At 52.1% G+C, this 24,402-nt stretch overlaps 1 protein-coding gene across 5 annotated transcripts in view; it reads right to left on the bottom strand.

Moving 5' to 3' along the window:
* Positions 1-24,402, bottom strand: part of LOC119965447 (synaptopodin) — a 128,538-nt gene continuing 104,136 nt past the window's right edge. For 4 of the 5 annotated variants that reach the window (XM_038796237.1, XM_038796236.1, XM_038796239.1 and 1 more), the window contains 2 exons: positions 20,691-22,624; positions 1-699 (listed from right to left, as the gene is read on the bottom strand). In XM_038796237.1, coding sequence (XP_038652165.1) covers positions 142-699; positions 20,691-22,624 — 2,492 coding nt within the window. In that variant the 3' untranslated portion in view covers positions 1-141. Of the gene's footprint in view, positions 700-20,690; positions 22,625-24,402 lie in introns of those variants that run through there. The other variant, XR_005460515.1, reaches the window with a different exon arrangement.

Raw genomic sequence — 24,402 nt, 5'->3', positions numbered from 1 at the left:
AATTCACACTCACACTCATTCACTCACACACACACACACACTCAGACATACCACGTGGACACACTCAGACACATTTACAGTCAAAAACACACATGGACTCATACACACACACACACACGACCCAGATCCCTCCGTGTGTGTTTATAACTGCTCACTCTGTTTCAGTTTGCTCCCAGTCCATCCCCTTGGGCAGAAGTTGTAGTAACTGGGAGACCTGGGCCCAGAATCATCAGATCCCAGTGAGAACTCTGAGTCGGTCAGTGACCTGCGGTAGATTCGGAGTGGTGAGCGGACAGACCTGGTCGGAGTGTCCGGAGCGGCAACGCTCGGCGACAGGGGTGAGAAGCAGCCGGTCTGGGGACTCAGTGCAGGTGGGAGGTCTCCTGGGCTGCAGGGGGAGGCAGTGGGACTCGACAGCTTTTTGCGACGGGCTGCATTGACCACGTTCTTGGCGAGCAGGTCCTTCAGGCGACGGTTGTCCGTGCCGTCCCCTCCAGGCCTGGCGGGTGAGCTGACTTTTGATACCCCCAGCGGAGACCAATTGTTGAAGAGAGCGGTGGCTGGCGGACTGATTGGGTAGAAGGGCGACTTGGGACTGCCGGGGCGATACTCGCTGGCTGCCTGGTTCTGGAAGGTGTCGGTGTAGAGTCGGGGGCTGCTCAACCTTCGGTCGAAACCGGGCCTCCAGGCTGGCATGCCCTGGGGGAAAAGAAAAGATGAATTTAATTCTTTAACACCTGTCACTAACACAGGACAACTTCACAGCCGACAAAGCCCAGTCTCTGACGTAATGCAGCAACGGATTTGTGCACAGCAAGCTCCCACAGGCAGCAGTGTGATAAATGACCTGATAATCTGTTATTGTGATCTGGTTCATAACTATTCCCCAGGACAGAGGGTAAGTCATACACTTTTCTAAAACCTAATAAACCCCTTCTCTGACATACAAACCACTAATAATTCCAAAGTCATTCAAATGTGATACTTTCATTCTCTCTCTCTCTCTCCACAGATGCTTCCAAACCTGCCGAGCTTTATCCAACACCATCAGTTTCTATCTCCTCTGATATTCTTCCCCTCTGACAGTGCAGCACTCCCTCAGTACTGCCCCTCTGACAGTGCAGCACTCCCTCAGTACTGACCCTCTGACAGTGCAGCACTCCCTCAGTACTGACCCTCTGACAGTGCAGCACTCCCTCAGTACTGACCCTCTGACAGTGCAGCACTCCCTCAGTACTGACCTTCTGACAGTGCGGCACTCCCTCAGTACTGACCCTCTGACAGTGCAGCACTGACCCTCTGACAGTGCAGCACTCCCTCAGTACTGGCCCTCTGACTGTGCAGCACTCCCTCAGTACTGACCCTCCGACAGTGCAGCACTCCCTCAGTACTGACCCTCTGACAGTGCAGCACCCCCTCAGTACTGACCCTCTGACAGTGCAGCAATCCCTCAGTACTGACCCTCTGACAGTGCAGCAATCCCTCAGTACTGACCCTCTGACAGTGCAGCACGCCCTCAGTACTGACCCTCTGACAGTGCAGCAATCCCTCATTACTGACCCTCCGACAGTGCAGCACACCCTCAGTACTGACCCTCCAACAGTGCAGCACTGCCTCAGTACTGACCCTCTGACAGTGCAGCAATCCCTCATTACTGACCCTCCGACAGTGCAGCACACCCTCAGTACTGACCCTCCAACAGTGCAGCACTGCCTCAGTACTGACCCTCTGACAGTGCAGCGCTCCCTCAGTACTGACCCTCTGACAGTGCAGCGCTCCCTCAGTACTGACCCTCTGACAGTGCAGCACCTCCTCAATATTGACCCTCTGACAGTGCAGCACTCCCTCAGTACTGACCCTCTGACAGTGCAGCGCTCCCTCAGTACTGACCCTCCGACAGTGCAGCACTCCCTAAATACTGACCCTCCAACAGTGCAGCACTGCCTCAGTACTGACCCTCTGACAGTGCAGCACTCCCTCAGTACTGACCCTCTGACAGGGCAGCATTCCCTCAGTACTGACCCTCTGACAGTGCAGCACTCCCTCAGTACTGACCCTCTGACAGTGCAGCACTCCCTCAGTACTGACCCTCTGACAGTGCAGCACTCCCTCAGTACTGACCCTCTGACAGTGCAGCACTCCCTCAGTACTGACCCTCTGACAGTGCAGCACTCCCTCAGTACTGACCCCCTGACAGTGCAGCACTCCCTCAGTACTGACCCTCTGACAGTGCAGCACTCCCTCAGTACTGACCCTCTGACAGTGCAGCACTCCCTCAGCACTGACCCTCTGACGGTGCAGCACTCCCTCAGTACTGACCCTCCAACAGTGCAGCCCTCCCTCAGTACTGACTCTCTGACAGTGCGGCACTCCCTCAGTACTGACCCTCTGACAGTGCAGCACTCCCTCAGTACTGACCCTCTGACAGTGCGGCACTCCCTCAGTACTGACCCTCTGACAGTGCAGCACTCCCTCAGTACTGACCCTCTGACAGTGCAGCTCTCCCTCAGTACTGACCCTCTGACAGTGCAGCGCTCCCTCAGTACTGATTCTCTGACAGTGCAGCACTCCCTCAGTACTGACCCTCTGACAGTGCGGCACTCCCTCAGTACTGACCCTCTGACAGTGCAGCACTCCCTCAGTACTGACCCTCTGACAGTGCAGCGCTCCCTCAGTACTGACCCTCTGACAGTGTGGCACTCCCCCACGGCAGCGCTGGATTGGATTGGATTGGATTTGTTTATTGTCACGTGTACCGAGGTACAGTGAAAAGTATTTCTCTGCGAGCAGCTCAACAGATCATTCAGTACATGGGAAGAAAAGGGAATTGAACAGAATTCAAGAAAATACATGAGAATACATAATAGGGCAACACAATATATATATACCGGCCTGTAATACCGCCCTGAATTTTGTGACTGTTTCTCTGGAGTGAGCCTGGAGTGGGAATATCTCTGAGCCCAGTGTATTACAGTATAGCAGCAGTGCTGGCGTTATCATGATTCACAATTGCAGTGTTAAACTGTGGAGGTTGTAGGAATGTAACATGGGTCTCTGCCGCCCTCTGCAGGATTCTTACTGTAAACTCTGTGATATTCCCCATGAAGCAGAAAAGTTATTTAGAATTCTATCAAAGAGGCCGTGCGTCCCAATTGATCCTGTACAAGTGGGCCTTATGCAATGGGCTGGATTCTCCTCCGGCGGGATGCCCAGTTTTGCCGGCAGCCCAGGGTTTTCTCGACGGTGTGGGGCCGCCCCACACTGGGAAACCCCATTGACCGGCTGGCGTAACGGAGCATCCCGTCGGCCGAGGTGAAACAGAAATGTGGAGCGGCGGGGCGCAGAATCCAGCCCCATTCTGCTTTGTCTAATGCTGCCAGCGCAATCTTCTAATCCTTCTTCTGTTTATTCGAGTTTACTTTACCCATCTCTCAAGCATTCCACGGGCTGAATTTTATGCTCAGCTGCCGGTGTGTTGTCAGGCTGGGTGGGCCGGTGTCTATTGCCTATCTGCTGCCCTCCTGCCCACTCACTGACCTGTCCATAATTTTACCAGAGGTGGATGGGGTCTAGGCCCATAAGTGGTCAATTCTTGGTCAAGTGGTCAATCCTGAGGCAGGGGGAATGAGTTAGGTGGTGGGGGGCCGGGGTGTGGGGGGGGGGGGGGGGATGTGGGGGGGGGGAAGAGCGGGGAATATTGCATTACTCCCCCCTCCAAGGTGCCCCCTTTCTGTGGTGACATGCATCACTGTAAATACACAAGGGATCAATGTAAATGCACTAAGACTAAGTAACCACTAGAGGGAGCACCGGAGATGTCATGACATGCAGACATACAGCTGACGAACACATAGAATAGGACACGACCAATGGGCAGTCAAGACACCCGGAGGTGACACTACCACAAGGGGGCAACCCATATAAAAGGACTTTCTCTTTCCACAGGTGACACTCAGAGAGACAGGGACAGATCAGAAGCATCACACCCACCGCATGGCTTAGAGCAGACTGGTTAGTTAGACTGAGTTACTATAGTAAGATTAGCAGGAGAGTCAAACTCAAGTAGGAGAATTGTTAACTGTTCAATAAATGTGTTAAACCTATCTCCAAGTCTGAACCTTCCTTTCTCAGAGCATACATCAAGGAAGCAGCTTATGCTACATGAAGAAACATAACACAACACTTTCCACAACAGGTGACCTCACCCCACCCCCATTGACCCCTGAACCTGCTCCCTCCCCACTTCCAGCCTCTCCATCAAGCGACCTGCCACTGTCTCTCCACACCCCACCGGGCCTTCCTTCCACTCCCCACCATGAGACACCCGCCCCAGGCCGCCGGGACACAGAATCTGAGGGTATACTTGTGGTTCCAGCCCTTGGCCACTGTTGCTGCTGGACCTACAGAGCCCCTGGCCAGTCAGATTGCCCGGGAGCTACCTGACGGGGCACCTCCATCCAAGCCAGGGGGACAGGCGAGTTCAACATTTTCCCCATTCTCGTAAGGACATAAGAAATAGAAGCAGGAGTAGACCCTTCAGCCCATCGAGCCTGTTCTCCCAGTCAATACAATCCGGGCTGACCTTGGGTTTCAACTCCACTTTCGATCGAGGTATTCAAAAGGGAATCAGATTGCTCTCCGGGATGAGAGAATGTGTAAGGCTACTGGGATAAGGCAGGGACTGGGTAGAACGCTCTTTCAGAGAGCCAGTACAGACTGGATGGAACAAATGGCCATCTTCTGCACTGCAAATATTCTGCGATTCTGTGGTCATCTGTGTCGGAGCTTTTTTTGCCTCTTCTTTAGTGTCCCTCTGTAATTATTAATCCCTTTCTCATCCACTTGCGGATCCTTGTCAGCACCATCTGAAAACACAGGGTTACTGATGTCACCCAGGTCTACCTCATCGTCACGTCTCTCGCCTTCTTCATTCACTCTTAAACCTCAGCTCAGCCAGAATTCTGCTGCCCATGTCCTCACAGAATCCCTACAGTGCAGAAGGGGGCCATTCAGCCCATCAGGTCCTTACCGACCCTCCTAAAGAGCACTCCACCCAGGCCCAGGCCTCCGCCCCATCCCCGCAACCCCACCCAACCTTTTTTAGACACCAAGGGGCAACCTACCATGGCCAATCCGCTGGAGGGACCCACGCAGCAACGGGGAGAATGCGCAAACCTCCACACAGACAGCCCTGACTCGCATCACAGTCCCTTCACCCGCTCGTGCCCGCTGACCAGCATCAGCTTCACGTCCAGCAATGCCTCGATTTGTAAATTCTCATCATCCCCCAGCCTCACCATTCTCTTCCTTGTTTTCAAACTCCACACCTCCCCCCCCCCCCCCCCCCCAACCTTGACCTTGACCCTCCCAATCTCTGTGATCTCCTCCAGTCCCACAATTCTTGACAATGGTGGTAATAGGAAAGAGGATCAAGGGTTACGGGGACATGGTAGGAGAATGGGGATGAGAAACATATCAGTCATGATTGAATGGCGGATCTGACTCGATGGGCCGAATGGCCTATTTCTGCTCCTATGTCTTATATTCTAATGGTGAAAGGTTATTGGAGGGAGGCGGGAATGTGGAGTAATCCAATCAGCCATGATCTTATTGAATGGTGGAGCAGGCCTGAGGGACCAAGTGGTCTAATCCTGCTCCTCCTACGATTGTACATAACTCTCTGACACTCAACACTATCCTAATTGTGATCTTTGGAGTATCCCCAATTACAGTCGCTCCACCATGGAATCCCCTCCCTAAACCTTATCACCTTCTATCCGCCTGTCTCTTTCAAACCAACCTCTTTGACCACACTTTTCATTATCTGTCCTCATACATCCCCTGTTTCTCAGTGTCCAAATATAAGTGATAGCACTCCTGTGAAACACCTTGGGATGAGTTTGCAGCAATAACGGCATTATAAATGTGCAAGTTTTTGTTGTTCTGTTGCAGATCAAAACTCTAAATGATACTCTGTGTGCGGCCCTCTGCAGATTGATCCTTCTGCTGATGGCAAACGATTTGCATCATTTTCCTGGTATGGATATATGTTACCTATACGTTATTTATATACGTTCTTATTCATTTATGGGATGTGGACGTCGCTGGTTAGGCCAGCATTTATTGCCCGTTCCTAGTTGCCCTTCAGAAGGTGGAGGTGAGCTGCCTTCTTGAGCAGCTGCAGTCCCTGAGGTGTAGGTACACCCACAGTGCTGTTAGGGAGGGAATTCCAGGATTTTGAACCAGTGAAGGAACGGCCGATATATTTCCAACTCAGGGTGGAGCGTGGTTTGGAGGGGAATGTCCAGGTGGCGGTGTTTCCATGTCTCTGCTGCCCTTGTCCTTCTGGATGGGAGTGGTCGTGAGTTTGGAAGGTGCTGCCCCAGGAACCTTAGTGAGTTCCTGCATTGCATCCTGCAGAGGGTACACACGGCTGCCACTGTTCGTCGGTGGTGGGGGGTTTGAATGTTTGTGGAAGGGGGAGCAATCAAGCGGGGCTGCTCTGTCCTGGGTGGTGTTGAGCTTCTTGAGTGTTGTTCCAATGTTAATGTAAGCCTACTTGTGACAATAAAGATTATTATTATAAAGCTGCTCTCATCCAGACAAGTGGAGAGGATTCCATCACACTCCTGACATGTGCCTTGTACGTGGTGACTGGGTTGGGGGGGGGGGGGGGGGGGGGGGGGGGGTCAGGGTGTGAGTTACTCACGGCAGAATTCCAAGTTTTCATAGAATTTACAGTGCAGAAGGAGGCCACCTGGCCCATCCAGGTCTTCACCGGCCCTTACAAAGAGCAGCCTACTCAAGCCCACATACCCACCCTATCCCCGTAACCCAGTAACCCCCACTTAACCCTTTTGGACAGTAAGGGCAATTTAGCGCGGCCAATCCACCTAACCCGCACATCTTTGGACTGTTAGGAGGAAACCGGAGCACCCGGAGGAAACCCACGCCGACACGGGGAGGACTTGCAGACTCCGCACAGACAGTGACCCAGCCGGGAATTGAACCTGGGACCCTGGAGCTGTGAAGCAACTGTGCTAACCACGGTGCTACCGTGCTGCCTGTTCTGGTAGCCACAGTATTAATCTGGCTAGTCCAGTTCAGTTCCTGGCCAATAGTAACCTCCAGGATGTTTATATATTATATATATATCCTTTAGGGGAGGAAATATGCCTATCCTTACCCGGTCTGGCCTACACGTGACTCCAAACCCACAGCAATGAGCTGAGTTTCCCTCTGAAATGGCCCAGCAAGCCACTCTGTTCAAGGGAAATTAAGGATGGGTAACAACTGCAACCTTGCGAGTAGTGACCACACCCCATGCAATAATAAAGAGAAGAAAGATTATATATATATAAAAGATCAAATTTGCTCACTCTTGCTGTCGATCTGGAGCTGTAATCTAGGCTATCACTTCAGTGTCAAAATGTTGGGGGCGCCACCTACTGGGCGAACCATTAAGTTGAGGCCCAAGTTGCTCACTCAAGGTAGGAGTAAATAGTCCCACAGGTCTTCCTCTTCCAAGAAGACGAGGGGGTGTTATACCCCACGTTCTGGCCCGCATCTACCCCTTAACCAACATCATATCACAGGCCTTTCCTTCCCACTTTCTGATGGTGGAACCTTGCAAAGTGGCCGCCTCACTTGTAGAAGTGAAGTACCTCTGAAGTGCGGTTGCACACTTTATTGCAGGTAACACACCAGTCGACATGTGCACAGCAAGATCCCACAGAGATCAGAAATGAACTTTGACAGGTAATTACTGACCCATGGCAGTGGGGAGAACACCCTATGCTCCTCCATGAACTAGTAGTCTTGGGATTTTTTACGTAAACCTGGGGTGAAGACGGGACTGGGTTAGAATCATAGCATTTACAGTGCAGAAGGAGGCCATTTGGTCAGTTGAGTCTACACCGGCCCTTTGGAAAGAGCACCCTACCTAAGCCCACACCTTCACCCCACACCCTCACCTCCACCCTGTCCCTGTAACCCCACCTAATCTTTTTTCGACACTAAGGGGCAATTAATCACGGCCAATCCAGCCAACTTGCACACCTTTGGACTGTGGGGGGAAACCGGAGCACCTGGAGGAAACCCACGCAGACACGGGGAGAAAGTGCAGACTCTGCACAGACAGTGACCCAGCCGGGAATCGAACATCGGACCCTGGCGCTGTGAAGCAACTGTGCTAACCATGTGCTGCCCCCATGGGGGGTACTGAAGGACAGTACCCCCCCCCCCCCCCCCCGGCCCCGACCATGCAGCTCTCCCTCAGTACCGCGGCAGCAATGTCGGCCCTGAATAAAAGCAGAAAATGCTGCAAATAACCCAGCCGATCAGGAGTGTCGGTGGGGAAAGGAGAAGGGGGTCACGTTTCTCCACCGATGAATATTTGCGGCATTTTCTGTTTTACTTCAGACTTCCAGCGTCTGCAGGACTTTGCTTTTGTAAGGCGTGTCGGACGGAATGTTGTGCTCAAATCTCTGTGATGGGACTTGACTGAGCCTGAGTAATGAATAATTTGGTCCAAGGCTAGGAGGGGGCAATTATCGAATGATTTGTGTTTGAAGCAATTAAAATAAATTAGTGGGGAGAGGGCGGTGCAGAGCTCTGGTGACTGGATTAACAATCTAGGCTCCCCGGCTAATGTTCCTGGTAACTGGCGGAATTTAAATTCAATTAATAAAATCTGGACGTTAAAAAAAAAAGGCTCGGTAATGGAAACCATTGGTGGGGGTACCCAGTCTCACCCACCCTGAGACCGGAAATTCCCAACTGGGGGGGGGGGTCAGCAGACCTTTCAACAGTCCGTCAAACTTTCCATCCCGCCTTTTCTCCTTTTCGATATTACTCCCCACTTGGTGCAATCTCTCAGAGGTGCAGAGGTCAGGAATAGGACTGTGAACAATGAATGAATGGCGGAGGCTTTTGGGAGAAGTAGGTTAAATCAGAGAACAGAATAAGGCAGCGTGGAGGCTGCCCCTCCTGCCCACGTGTTCGTGCCCGTTCCTTGAAAGAGCTCCCCAATTAAAGTCCGTGCAGCAAGTGATGAGGGAGGCAAATGGAATGTTGTTATTTATTGTGAGGGAAATGGAATCTAAAAGCAGGGATGTGTTGCTACAGCTGTACAGGGCATTAGTGAGAGCACATTTGGAGCACGTGTATGATTAAGGTCTCCTATTTAAGAAAGGCTATAAATGCATTCGAAGCAGTTGAAGGAAGGTTCTCTTGACTGGTATCTAGGATGAGGGGGTTATTTTAGGAGGAAAGGTTGTTCAGGCTGGGATTGTAGTCAATGACATTTCGAAGAATATCAGCTGATCTTATTGAAACATATAAGGTCCTGGCGACTTGAGAGGATAGATGCTGAAAGGGTGGGGGGAGGCTAGAACTAGGAAACAAAGTTGAAAAATAACTCCAAATCGCTTCCCCCATCTACTGGTACAATTTTATCTGTTTCCATAGCTACTGATTCCCGGAACAGGTGGCTAGTCTGTCGCCAGGGGCTTGACCAGGAGTCTGTCCTGCTCTTACCGCCAGCCATTGATGTGTTGGGAAGGAGTTGTTTGACCGCATTCTGATCGCATCTTCCTTGGTCATCAAGTCTTGGGGTGGGACTCGAACCCGGAACTGGGTCAGAGGCAGGGTTTAAAAATAGGAGGTTTACCATTAAAGACGGAGGTGAGGAGAACTTTTCTTCTCTCAGAGGATCGGGAGTCTTTGGAATTCTCTTCGCTGGAAAGCAGCGGAGGCAGAGTCAAGGAATATTCTTCAGATCGAGGTACATAGGGCGCGATTCTCCACAAATGCGGCGAGTCGTAAAGGCTGCCGTGAAACTGGCCATGTTTCACGGCAGCCTCCGCGCCCCCTCCCAGGACCCGATTCTCCCCCCTGGGCGGGGCTAGCAGCGGGGCCCCATGAAGCACGGCATCGCGGGCTTAGCGACCGTCGCTAAGTCCGCGCGCCAAACGTCACACCAGCTGACGTGAACGATGATGTCAGCCGCGCATGCGCGGGTTGGACGGCTCCAACCCGCGCATGCGCGGATGACGTCATCACGCAGACGCGTCAAACCCGCGCATGCGTGGGCCGTCATGCCCCTCAGCCGCCCCGCGGACTGATCCTGCGGGGCGGCGGAAGAACAAATAGTGCGCGGGTATTGGACCCGCTGCCCGCAATCGGTGCCCACCGATCGCAGGCCCATGCCACCCTTGGCACGGACGTGGTGCGACCGTGCCAATCGGTGCCATGGTTGTCCGGGACGGGCACTTTGCAGCCGTTTTCACGAACGCTGAAAGCAGGTGTGATCGCGGCCGTGAAAACGGTCGTAAACTCCGCGGTATTCGGCCCATCGGCCTGCGGAGAATTGCTGTTCGCCGTACAAAACGGCGAGCAGCGATCCGTGTCGGGGGGCGGCCGGAGGGGGGGGGGGGGGGGGGTGGGGGGGAAGAATAGCGGGAGGCCGTGAAAATTGTCGGGAAGGCCCTCCCGCTATTCTCCGACCCGTCATGGGCAGCGGAGAATCGCGCCCATAGATTCTCGGCTAACAGGGAAATCAAAGAGTGTCGGGGGTAGATGGGAATGTGGAATTGAGGCTATAATCTGATAGTCACAATCTTGTTGAATGGCGGAGCAGGCTCGAGGGGCTGTGGCCTAATCCTGCTCCTAATTCAATGCTTGCATTGTTAAATCTGCTTCCATCACCCTTTCAGGAGGAATATTTCAGATCATATTGATCTCCACCCACGCCCCGCAACCCCCCCCCCCCCCCCCCCCCCTACCCAACCAGCTCATGCCTCTCATGGTTTGCTTTGTACGTGACCTCAGTGTCCTTTGGTTACCAACCCTTCTACCACTCCCGATCCGCCATCAAATCCCCCTTTTGTCTTCACTGTCTGAGGAACATAGACACAGAAGGAGGCCATTCAGCCCTTCGAGGCTGGTCTACCATTCAATGAGAGCACAACTGATCTGCGACCTAACCCCATTCCCCGTATCCCATAACATCTATCGATCTCAAGTTTTAAAATCAACCCTTGACCCAGGATCAAATGCTGCGCACCAAAGGGAATTCCAAACTTCAATCAGCCTTCTTTTGTCGAAATGTTTCCTAACTCCACTCCTGAAAGGAGAGAGTCCGACCATCTCCTCTCGACATCCAACGGCATTACCATCACTGAATCCCCCAATGTCAACGTCGTGGGAGGTTACCACTGGCCAGAAATTGAGTTGGACGAGCCATATAAATACTGTGGCTGCGAGAGCAGGTCAGAGGCTAGGAACCCTGTGCTGAATAACGGAGTTCCTCACTCAACAAGGCTTGCCCACCATCTACAAGGCACAAGTCAGGAGTGTTATGGAATACTCTCCACTTGCCTGGATGAGTGCAGCCCCAACAACACTGGACACCATCCAGGGCAAAGCAGCCCACTTGGTTTGAACCCCATCCACAAACTTTCATTCCCTCCACCACCGATGAACAGTGGCAGCCGTGTGTACCATCCACAAGATGCACTGCAGGAACTCACCAAGACTCCAGAGGAATCACATTCCAAACCCACAACCATTACTGTCCAGAATGACGAGGACAGCAGATACCTGGGAACCCCACCACCTGGAGGTTCCCCTCCAAGTCACTCACCACCCTGACTTGGAAATATATCGGCCGTACCTTCACTGTCGCTGGGGGGGCAAAATCCTGGCACTCCCTCCCTAACAGCACTGCGGGTGTACCTACACCATATGGACTGCAGCGGTTCAAGAAGGCAGCTCACCACCACCTTCTGAAGGACAATTAGGGATGGGCAGCAAATACTGTTCTAGCCAGCGAAGCCCACACCCTGTAAAAGTGACTTTTTTTCTTTTAGACTTTTCCCCCTTAGTTCTCGGCCCCAATGGGCAGGTTTCTCCGTCCCGCCGTGCCAGATTTCTGGTTCAGCACGCAGCTGGGATTCTCCATTTCGCCGGCTGGTCAATGGGGTTTCCCATTGGGGGGTAGCCACACGCTGTCAGGAACCCCCCCCCCGGGCTGCCGGCAAAACGGATCACCCCGTGGTGGAGAATCCAGCCCAACTTCTCTTTATCAAACCTCTAAGGTAATATTCTGAAATCCTCAATCAAATCACCATTTAACTATCTAAATCCCAGTGAATATAATATTAGTCTGTTTAATCTCTCCTCGTAATTTGACCCTTGCTCCAGGTGAATCCTTCCAAGACCAATATATCTTTCCCTGGGTGCGGTGGGGTCCTGAACCGCACACAGTGACGCTCGGTCTAACCAGGGGTTTGTATGATTGGTACCCGAGATATAAAGGCCAACATCCTGAACGGGATTCTCTCAGCCCGGGGCCGGGCCGGAGAATCCCCGCGACCAGCGGGAATCGTGCCACGCCGCCCCAACGCGATTCTCCGCAGAGCGGAGTCATTGGCGGCAGCGTGGTTGGCGCGGCGCCGGTTGGGGGCCTCTCTACGCGGCCCCTACGCCTATTCTCGGCCCGGGATGGGCCGAGCGGCCGTCGTAAAAGACCCGAGTCCCGACGACGCCGTTCATACCTGCTCTGAGCAGGCGGGACCTCGGCGTTGCAGAGTCCAAAGGCGGCCTGTGGGGGAGGGGGGGGGGGGGGGGGGGGTCTGACCCCGGGGGGGGGGGCTCCGATGTGGCCTGGCCCGCGATCGGGGTCCACCGATCGACAGGCCGGCCTCTCTGGCTGGGGGCATCCTTTCTTCTGCGCCGGCTCCTGCGGCCCTGCGACCATGTTGCGTTGGGGCCGGCACGTTGCAGGAAGCCGCTCCACAGGCCCGGATCCCACGGCGCTCAGTTCACAACAGTGGAACCGCTCCAGTGCCGTGCTGGCCCCTGTAAGGGCCAGAATTGCTGATCCTGAGGCCGTGTTGACGCCGTCGGGATACGCAACGGCGTTTCCAACGTCGTCAACACTTAACCTCAGGATCACAGAATCCCGCCCCCTCTTTGCCTTTCTAATTATTTTCTGTACCTATCCAGGACATCTCAATGATCTGTGTACCTGGAATCCCTGCCTCCCTCCCCTGAATCACTTTGGACTGCCAAACTTTTTTCACTGTGTGTGGGGGGGGGGGGTTAAACACTAGACTGACCCACTTGGGTCAAATAAATACAGGGGTGGCACAGAGACGCAGCACAGACCATAAGGCAAAGCTGATATTCCAACTAAGGTTGCTTGGTGTTAAACACTAATGGCTAAGTTTGGAACCCGACCCGATCATGGACAATATGGATCAGGTTGTCCTCTGGAAATGGCTATAGAAGCTGGAGGTGAAGTGGGATACATGCTCCAAATCAGGTTCACATTGTGAAAAATAAAACCATAGCCTGGGAGTGTTTGATGGGGGCAATTGAGAGGGAGATTAACTCTGTATCTAACCCTGTGCTTTACCTGTCCTGGGAGAGTTAGATGGGGACAGTGTAGAGGGAGCTTTACTCTGTATCTGACCCCGTGCTGTACCTGTCCTGGGAGTGTTTGATGGGGACAGTGTAGAGGGAGCTTTACTCTGTATCTAAACCCATGCTGTACTTGTCCTGGGAGTGTTTGATGGAGACAGTGCAGAGGGAGCTTTACTCTGTATCTAACCCCGTGCTGTACCTGTCCTGGGAGTGTTTGATGGGGACAGTGTAGAAGGATCGTTACTCTGTAGTTAAACCCGTGTTGTACCTGTCCTGGGAGTGTTCAATGGGGACAGTGTAGAGGGAGCTTTGCTCTGAATCTAACCCCGTGCTGTACCTGTCCTGGGAGTGTTTGATGGGGACAGTGTAGTGGGAGATTTACTCTGTATCTAACCCCATGCTGTACCTGTCCTGGGAGTGTTTGATGGGGACAGTGTAGTGGGAGCTTTACTCTGTGTCTAACCCTGTGCTGTACCTGTCCTGGGAATGTTTGATGGGGACAGTGTAGAGGGAGCTTTACTCTGTACCTAACCCCGTGCTGTACCTGTCCTGGGAGTGTTTGATGGGGACAGTGTAGAGGGAGCTTTTACTCTGTACCTAATCCCCGTGCTGTACCTGTCCTGGGAGTGTTCAATGGGGACAGTGTAGAGGGAGCTTTAGCTCTGATCTAACCCGTGCTTGTACCTGTCCTGGGAGTGTTTGATGGGGACAGTGTAGCGTGAGATTTACTTGTATAACCCCGTGCTTACCTGTCCTGGGAGTGTTTGATGGGGACAGTGTAGTGGGAGCTTTACTCTGTGTCTAACCCCTGTGCTGTACCTGTCTGGGAGTGGTTTGATGGGGACAGTGTAGAGGGAGCTTTACTCTGTACCTACCCCGTGCTGTACCTGTCCTGGGAGTGTTTGATGGGACAGTGTAGAGGGAGCTTTACTCTGTATCTAAAGCCGTGCAGTACCTATCCTGGAATGTATATGGGGACAGTGTAGAGGGAGCTTTACTCTGTATCTCACCCCGTGCTGTACCTGTCCTGGGAGTGTTTGATGGGGACAGTGTAGAGGGAGCTTTACTCTGTATCTAACCCCGCTGCTGTACCTGTCCTGGGAGTGTTGATGGGGACAGTATAGAGGGAGCTTTACTCTGTATCTAACCCCGTGCTGTACCTGTCCTGGGAGTGTTTGATGGGGACAGTGTAGAGGGAGCTTTACTCTGTATCTAACCCCGTGCTGTACATGTCCTGGGAGTGTTTGATAGGGACAGTGTAGAGGGAGCTTTACTCTGTATCTAACCCCGTGCTGTACCTGTCCTGGGAGTGTTTGTTGGGGATAGTGTAGAGGGAGCTTTACTCTGTATCTAACCCGTGCTGTAAGATACACAGAATCAGGCCATGGGCAATCATGTCTATGCTGATATTTATGCTTCACACAAGCTCCTCCCACCTACGTCATTTAATCATATCAACATCAACTTATGTTCCTCATTGTTTATCCAACTTCCCCTGAAATCTATTTATATATTTACCTCAGCTACCCCGTGGTAGCAAGTTCCACATTCTCAACACTCTCTGAATAAAGAGGTGCCTCCTTGTTGATATCCTGGCGAGTCTCCTGCACTCAGGACCTTCCGTTTTGGAGTCTGGCACAAATGGAAAGGTGTCCATCTCACTACTAAACCCTTCTCTAATCTTCAGCCTGTTTAATCTTCCCTGCTTGGTATAATGGCTGGTATCCTTCCAGCAAGTGCATGTTTCACCTCTCCCGGTGCCTGTCCCATTCTGATTCAAATGGAAACCAGAACTGTTCACAGTATTTGAAAGTGTTGGCTGACCAACATTCTATATAACCTTAACATAACTTCTCTGCTTTTTAATTCAGCCTCTTTCAAAATTATCCCTAAATTTTGGTTTAGCCTTATTAGGGTCGCACTAACTTGCGCAGGTAACAACACCTGTGACCCTCTTTTCCCTGCTTCCCGAAGTCCTTTAAGCCTAATTTTCCCAGGAGCATGTGGCCTTGTTCTTCAGATTGTTCTTGGTTCTTTAGGGTTTTGGCCAAGGTTGGTATCATGACCGGTACAAGCTTGGGAGGCCGAAGGGCCTGTTCCTGCGCTGTGCCGTTCCTTGTTGTTGGGAATTATCGAGCAAATGTTTTGCGAACCAGATTAACAAGGTCTACAACAATCTGCTTCATTCAATCTCAGGATCAAACCTCTGAAACCTTTTTACGACTGAAGCAATATTCTCTGAACCAGCCAAAAGACACTCAGTGGGTGAAAATTGTGGGATTCGCCGAGCGTGTTGAGAGAGATTCAGAGGCTGCTGCGTGCTGCAATGGTTTCGGTTTCCACGTCCTTTTTTCGCTTATTCTGCTCAATATAAGATACACCGGTGACTAAGCATGTATTCAGATTATTCAGTGATGCCAGTGAGAATTCAACAGTGAATCTGATTTCTCACAAATGGCGACAGGGATGTTTTGGTTACTGCACCCACACACCCCGGTGGCCACCCTGGACTGCATCTCTTGTTGCTGCGGCAACGGGGGGCAACCCCGCAGCCCCGCTATTCTGGGGGGCTTCGGCCAGGCCTGTTATGTTAGCTGCACGGCTGAGTTCTGACCTTTCCCCCTCCCCAGTGAAGGTCCGAACGGGAGGCTATGAGCAGGTAGAGCCTCAGACAAACTGGACTATTTGTCCTTGAGCTCTTACAGCTCCTGCTGGCTGGGTCTCCACTGTGTCCGAACTTGACTGAATTCAGGAGCTCACTTCATGGGGCGAAAACTTCAGTCCCACACCTAACTTCTTACAATCACTGCAGTGCAGGAGGAGGCCATTCGGCCCCCTTCGCTTGTGCTGGCTCTTTGAAAGAGCGATGCACTTGGTCCAATTCCCTTGCCCTTTCCCCACTGCCTGTAAAGTTTTCCTTTTCAAGTATTTATCCAATTCACTTTTGTCATAACCCCCATGAGGAAACCACTGTCAATCCCCCCCCCCCCCCCCCCCCCCCCCCCCCCTCCCCCCGGTGGGACTCGTGCAGTATGATCTTCGAAGATAGGGGGCGGAGGCCAGCCAGCTGGAGCTTGTTGGACTTACACATAAAAGCCGGCCCGAGCAGGGCCTGGAGCTGTTGGCTGAACCAATGGGGATTGGATTGCGGAGAGTTACTGCTGTGGGCAGAGTATTGTACATGAGACCATTAGACAAAGGAGCAGATTGAGCCACTCTGCTCATCAAGTCTGCTCCACCATTCAATCATGGCCGATATTATTCTCATCCCCATTTTTCTGCCTTCTCCCCATAACTACTGATCCCCTAATTAATCAAGAACCTATCTATCTCTGTCTTAAAGACACTCAGTGAATTGGCCTCCACAGCCTTCTGCAGCAAAGAGTTCCACAGAGTCACCACCCTCTGGCTGAAGAAATTCCTCCTCATCTCTGTTTCAAAGGATCGTCCCTTTAGTCTGAGATGGTGTCCTCTGGTTCTAAATTTTCTTACAAGTGGAAACATCCTCTCCACGCCCAGGCCTTGCAGTAAATCCCTGTTCCATTAGAACATAGAACATTACAGCGCAGTACGGGCCCTTCGGCCCTCGATGTTGCGCCGACCCGTGAAACCATCTGAAGCCTATCTGACCTACACTATTCCATTTTCATCCATATGTCTATCCAGTGACCACTTAAATGCCCTTAAATTTGGCGAGTCTACTACTGTTACAGGCAGGGCGTTCCATACCCCTACTACTCTTTGAGTAAAGAAACTGCCTCTGACATCTGTCCTATATCTACCACCCCTCAATTTAAAGCTATGTCCCCCCGTGTTGGTCATCACCATCTGAGGAAAAAGACTCTCACTGTCCACCCTATCTAATCCTCTGACTATCTTATATGTCTCTATTAAGTCACCTCTCAGCCTTCTCCTCTCTAACGAAAACAACCTCAAGTCCCTGAGCCTTTCCTCGTAAGACCTTCCCTCCATACCAGGCAACATCCTAGTAAATCTCCTCTGAACCCTTTCCAAAGCTTCCACATCCTTCCTATAATGTGGTGACCAAAAATGCACGCAGTACTCCAGGTGCGGCCGCACCAGAGTTATGTACAGCTGCAGCATGACCTCGTGGCTCCGAAACTCAATCCCCTACTGATAAAGGCTAGCACACCATATGCCTTCTTAACAGGCCTATTAACCTGGGTGGCAACTTTCAGGGATTTATGTACCTGGATGCCGAGATCTCTCTGTTCATCTACACTACCAAGAATCTTGCCATTAGCCCAGTACTCTGCATTCCTGTTACTCCTTCCAAAGTGAACCACCTCACACTTTTCTGCTGGCTTGCTCAGTTCTAAGCCCTTTCAGAGTTAAAATTGAATCCCCTGGCCTTTCAAGTAGAACGTTCCAGATCATGGAAACTCCATTGAGGAAAAAAGGTTTTTCCTCATCTCCTCCTCTGCACCCTGCACCAATGACCTTAAATCCGAAACAGCTTTTCCTTATTCACTCTATCTTTAACCTTCTCTGTTCTCAGGAGGGCCTCTAGTCTCTCCACATGAAATGAATTTCCCCCCCCCCCCCCCCCATCCCCCCCCGCTCCTCCTGGATGCCATTCCGGTGGCTCGAGCAAGGCATGGTCCTAGGATTGCGGCCTGAACTCAGGGCTAGCTCATTAATGAGGGCCTTGGCTGACCCAAGAGCTGACTTAAAATGTGGAACCCCTCCATCGGGTGGCCTGTCAAAGCCAGTAAAAAAAAAACCAAACCATTGCACAAATGACACAGAGAAAGAGAGGGAGAGAAAGAGGGAGAGAGAGAGAGTGTGTGAGAGAGAGAGAGAGTGTTCAGAAAGGGGGAATAAAAGGAGCTTTATTAAAGTGCAGGACACAATCCAAGCGTTAATAAAACAGATCTCAACAGGCCGCAGGAGAAACGAGAGGAGAGTGAAGCATACAAATCTTCATTATCTTTGGCAATAAATTACGGAGGAAGAAAGAGCGAGAGAGAGGAAACACGAAGAACGTTAGTCCAGTCAACTCCCAGATCAATCAGTTGAGGAGAAATGTCCTTGTTCACATCCCAGTTGCAGCCGATTTGGGGACAGATCTACAAGTTCCTGAATCTCTCGAGTGCTTTCCGCTGATCTTCAAATGTGAGGCTGGTGAGGGGAAGATCAGGACGGAGGATCAGGGCTGAGGGGGAAAGTAGAGACTTCCTTTGGAACCTCTCAGCGTGATTCTTGCTTCTGCTGCACTCTGATGGCTGATAAGCGAACTGGGCTGCAGGCTGGTCTGAAATGGACAGCCCACCTCCCCTCCTTCCACCCCGCCCAACCTCCTCTCACTCCCCAATTCCCCCCCCCCCCCCCCCCCCCCCCCACAAGGCAGGGCTTAAAACAGGGTGGACAGCTTAGGGTGAGGGATGGGGGTTGGTAGGGAGATAGAAACTCCCGTGAGGACACTTGCCCCAGGACCAGGCGGCTTAACCAGTTGAACTACAGAAGATGCCTGGTGTTGTTTCTTTAATTGGACCTGTCGGACTCGAGGATCCACACTCACTGTGGTAACATCTGCCTCAACGGATCATCCAGAGTTAGACAGGGAAATATTCGGCAACAAGTGGTGCAGAAAATCCAGTTACATTAACGCATCCCGATTGAAAACTTGCTAAAATAGAATGAGATGTTCCAAAATGAGCATTGAGGAAAATATTAAATAAGAAAGGCAGCAAAATTATTAAGCGACAGGAAGACAGCACCTGGAGTTCAGAGGAGGGGAAAATCGTGTTGTAGATTTATGGAGGAGAGGGAAAGAAAGGGAGAGAGAGAGAGGAGGTGGTGGCCCTTCCCCCAATAGTGCAGCACTCCCTCAGTACTGACCCTCTGACAGTGCGGCACTCCCTCAGTACTAACCCTCTGACATTGCGCCGCTCCTTCGGTACTGCCCCTCTGACAGTGCAGCACTTCCTCAGGACTGACCCTCTGACAGTGCAGCACTCCCTCAGTACTAACCATCTGACATTGCGCCGCTCCTTCGGTACTGGCCCTCTGACAGTGCAGCATTTCCCAAGTACTGACCCTCTGACAGTGCAGCACTTCCTCAGGACTGACCCTCTGACAGTGCAGCACTCCCTCAGTACTGATCCTCTGACAGTGCAGCACTCCCTCAGTACTAACCCTCTGACAGTGCAGCACTCCCTCAGTACTGACCCTCTGACAGTGCAGCACTCCCTCAGTACTGCCCCTCTGACAGTGCAGCATTCCCTCAGTACTGACCCTCTGACAGTGCAGCACTCTCTCAGTACTGACCCTCTGACAGTGCAGCACTCCCTCAGTACTGACCCTCTGACAGTGCAGCACTCCCTCAGTACTGACCCTCTGACAGTGCGGCACTCTCTCGGTACTGACCCTCTGACAGTGCAGCACTCCCTCAGTACTGATCCTCTGACATTGCAGCACTCCCTCAGTACTGACCCTCTGACAGTGCAGCACTCCCTCAGTACTGACCCTCTGACAGTGCAGCACTCCCTCAGTACTGACCCTCTGACAGTGCGGCACTCCCTCAGTACTGACCCTCTGACAGTGCGGCACTCCCTCAGTACTGACCCTCTGACAATGCGGCAGTCCCTCAGTACTGACCCTCTGACAGTGCAGCACTCCCTCAGTACTGCCCCTCTGACAGTGCAGCACTCCCTCAGTACTGACCCTCTGACAGTGCGGCACTCCCTCAGTACTGACCCTCTGACAGTGTGGGTGTCCCTCAGTGCTGTACTAGGTGGGTGGCAGCCTGTGTTTTGTGCTCAGTTGCCTGGAGTGGGATTTGAACCAGAACCTTCTGTCTCAGAGGTGACAGTGCCACCTACTGGGCCAAGGCCTGATCTCAGCCAACTGGAGCTGAGAGGATTTGGTTGGACATTCCAACCGGAAGATGGTGTGATTGAGGGGGAGAGGTGGGATCTTTGTTGTGTCAGGAGAGGATCGTCCTGGAGCTTGGGGTAGAAAGAAGGTGCATTTGGCGAGTTAAATAAAAAAGGGAAAAAAAATAACTGGGAATACAATAAGTAACATCTTATAGCACAGGAACACGCCATTCAGCCCATCAATCCTGTTCTAGCAGTTATATTTGACAGGAAGACTCCTTCCGATTGATAACTGAGCTTCTAAGATATGCGCGGTGAGAGAGTTAATTTTACGAGCAGGAGTTTTTCCCAAAACGCGTTTTTCCAGAATTCCCGTTGTCCCATTTTCTTTTAGAAAAACAGACCAAAAGGCTTCCACACCTGAGCTTCGAGTCCTGCTTTCCGTGCGGAGAAGGAAGGTCTCGGAGCCTGCGTGGCGTCCCTGGATCTGGGCAATGGTGAGCTGCTGGTCGAGGCCGGGGCAGGCTGCAATCTCGGAGCTCCAGGATCCAGGCCGGGGCTGTGGTTAGCAAATCCGTTGAGGCCAGAGGGGGGCGGTGGTACCACTGGCGGCTTGGCGGACGTCGGAGGGCAGAAGGGGGGAGGCGCCGAGGTCTGCCTGACGTAGGGCGGGGTGCCGGGGATAATGAGTCTGGGTGGTGAGGGTGCGCCCCTGGGCAGAGAGGTCAGCGGGCTCTTGTCTGGCGAGATGATGAATAGCGAGGAGCTCAGCTGGTGAGGCTGGTGCCGCGCTGAGTCTGACGGAGCCCGGGGGTGACTGTTCACCTTGTCGACATGGGTGAAGGCTGACGGCGGCGTTCTGGAGCCAAGGTGAAGACCCCTGTGGTTGAATGCCGGTGGGCTACGTCGCTCATCCCCCCACTTCCAAGATGGCGGCAAGGACATGGTAGGGGAGGGGGGTCGGGGTTGGTTCTCTTTGGCTGGCGATGATTCAATGGTGTACCTCTCCATTCGCGACTGACGACGGGCAAACAGCTCCGCCCCTTTCCCTTTGACCTCTGCTAGTGTCTGCGTAGCACCCGACCTGCGGGGCGCCCTCAATTCTGGAGGCTTCAAGCAAGATGCCCACTCTGGAACTGGGGGGTCAGCTTGGCTGGAAACCACGGGCTTGGGGGCAACAGGGGGTGCGGTCTTCTGCTGGATAAAGGTGGCAGCCTCAGCCCCCAGACCCAGGTAGTCCTCCTCAGTTAGCGCCTCCCCTTGGCCACTCTTCTTTTTAACATCTATCCCTTGTACCAGTGAGAGGAGCTCGGGGTTGGGTGCTATCTTTGGCTTCTCATGGAAGGTGAACATCGGCTTCCTCCCAGCTCTGTGCATCCTTGATTCCTCCAGGATGCCAGTCTTATTGGACCACATCACTGGAGGCCTGGCCGCTTGCCCAGCAGCCGATGGATTAGAGGTGGCACACAATGGTGGAGATGTCATTCGGGATACTGGGGGAGGATGGGAGAAAACCAGAGAATTAGGAGAGTTCTCGGGAGATTCAATTAGTAGCTTGTTGGATTTTCGAGAGACACTCTCGGAGAAAAATGGTTTGGGTGTTCTATTCGCCACCAATGCCTGTTTTTCCTCAGGTACATACACCCCCAGACTCCCTCTGATTTTATCTCCATCAGTTTGATTATTGACCTCCCTTGGTAGATCCATGTGGACCTTGTTGTTTGTGTCACATAGAGGTTGAGAACACTTCAGGTGGACTTCCATTGTTGTTCTGGCTGGTTTCACCAGGTCATTGGTTTCCTGCAGATGTTTCTCTGTCGCATTCATCACTCCTTGTAGAACCTTGCGTCCTCCCACTGCTTCTGTCTCACCTCCATGCTCCCCTGCTGCCCCTTCGCTCCATTGCTCCTCCCGCACATCCTCAGACGCACAGTCCTCCGCCTCTTCTGACCCATCTTCCAGGGCTCCCGGGTTCTCATGGTTTCCAATGGTTAATGTCGGCTCCATGTTGTCCCGCTTGATCCTCTGCTCAAAGTACGGGATGCTGGCCTCCTCGGATGAAGACGAAGAGTTTGCCGAGCCTCGTGGCTCTTCGCTTGGTGTCCCAGCTAGACGGTCCCCAGGAGCCCTGCCCTCCCCATCAACAGGCCCACTGACCCTCAATCCAGAGCACGGGCCCTGCTGACCGTAGCTCGTTAAGGTGAACGCATTGACTCTCTTCTTGCGCTTGTTGAAGAGCAGTACCCCCTTGGAGTTGGCGCTTGGCGGAGTGGTCAACTGGGCAGCGATCCTCTGGCTCTGAATTCGTGCGTCCTTTGCTTCCTGCTCACTCACGCTTAGGCTGCGATGGAAACCTGCAGAGTGAAGGCAAAGATTGTTACCTGGAGCCCTACAGAATCATACAGAATAATACAGAATCACACAGAATCACACAGAATAATACAGCACAACATCCCCCCCAGAGCCTGGTAGGTGGCATATCTCATGATGCTTTGCTCTATTTCTGGGTGGAGCTGATTTTATGCCCTTCACCGTCAGTCACTTACACTTGGCTATGTCAGGACGTAGACAATATATAAATGTGTGGCATTGTTATGGCCTGGTGACGGAAGCAGATTAAATGCTAACTTTTAAAAAGAGAATTATCTAAATGCTTGTCGGAGAAAATAATTACATTGTAAAGAGACTGATTAATGGATAAATAGTCAGCACATGTATGATGGGCTGAATGGATTCCTTCTGCTCTCAAAGTTCCAATTCCCATTAAATTGATTTCCGCCATCCTTTCGGGCAGCGTTTAAAGTTACATCTCATGTTTTTTTTCTTCTTTGATGGGATGTGGTGTTACTGGCAAGGTCAGCGTTTGTTGACCATCTCTAATTGCCCTTGAGTGGGGGCTTGTTCAACCGATTTGGAGGGCAATTTACAGTCAAACACACTGTCGTGGGTCTGGAGTCACACGTGGGCCAGACTGGGTTAGGAAGGCAGATTTCCTTTGCTGAAGGACATGAGTGGACCAGACAAGTTTCAATGATTGTTTCACGCTCACCATTATCGAGATGAAGTCTTACAACACCAGGTTAAAGTCCAACAGGTTTGTTTTGAATCACTAGCTTTGGGAGCACTGCTCCTTCCTCAGGTGAATCCAGTGCTCCGAAAGTGAGTGATTCAAAACAAACCTGTTGGACTCTAACCTGGTGTTGTAAGAGTTCTTACTGTGCTCACCCCAGTCCAACGCCGGCATCTCCACATCTTGATTACCGAGATGAGCTTTGCTCCAGTTGCTATTGTGGGATTTGACCCCCTAACCCCCCATAGTATTAGCCTGGGCCGCTGGACTACTAGTTCAATGACATTCCCACTCTGCCATCAACTCCCCCATTTACAACAGAGGTTTTCACAGTGAGAGGCTTTGTGCAGAAAAATCTGCAGCGAGTGGTTCAATATCCAAGGATCATAGATTTAAAATTATCGACAAATGAACAAAGAACAATACAGCACAGGAACAGGCCCTTCGGCCCTCCAAGCCTGTACCGGTCATGATACCAGCCTTGGGCAAAACCCTCAGCACTTCCTATTGCCGTATCCCTCTGCACCCATCCTACCCATGTGTTTGTCAAGGTGGTTATGAGGAGAGGTGAGGAGATGATTTCTTTCCCTCAGAGTCATCGGGTTCAACCGGAAAAAGGTGGCGGGAGCTGATTTCATGAATTCTTTCAAAAGGCAGACAGACATGAATCGGGGAATTTAAGGAATTTGCAGGGCTGTGGGCTAGAAAAAGGAGATGTGTGATTAAACTGGACTGCTCTGCCAGAGGGACAGAACAGATTAGATTGGCCAAATGGCCTCCTTTGGTTCATTGACACAATAGTGCAGTAAAACTGTCCCCCGGCGCTTCAGTGATCATCCAGCAAAACTTGACACTGAAAGACACGAGGACGGCTCACCGGCTGTCAGGGCAACAGGGTGAACTTTACACAGCAACCTCAGGGAAGAGAGAGAAGCGGAGAGGTGTAAGGGGGGGTAATTCTGGGGGGGGGGGGGGGGGGGGCGGGTTCTGAGCGGAATCAGGGGCGTGCAAGACATCAGTATTTGTGGATTCCGGAGAGCTTGGAGGGTTGTGGGCTGGAGA

The sequence above is a fragment of the Scyliorhinus canicula genome, chromosome 4, assembly GCF_902713615.1.
Source record: "Scyliorhinus canicula chromosome 4, sScyCan1.1, whole genome shotgun sequence".
NCBI lineage: Eukaryota > Metazoa > Chordata > Chondrichthyes > Carcharhiniformes > Scyliorhinidae > Scyliorhinus > Scyliorhinus canicula.
Note: the sequence above shows the minus strand (reverse complement) of the source record. Positions and strands in the feature narration are given on the sequence as shown.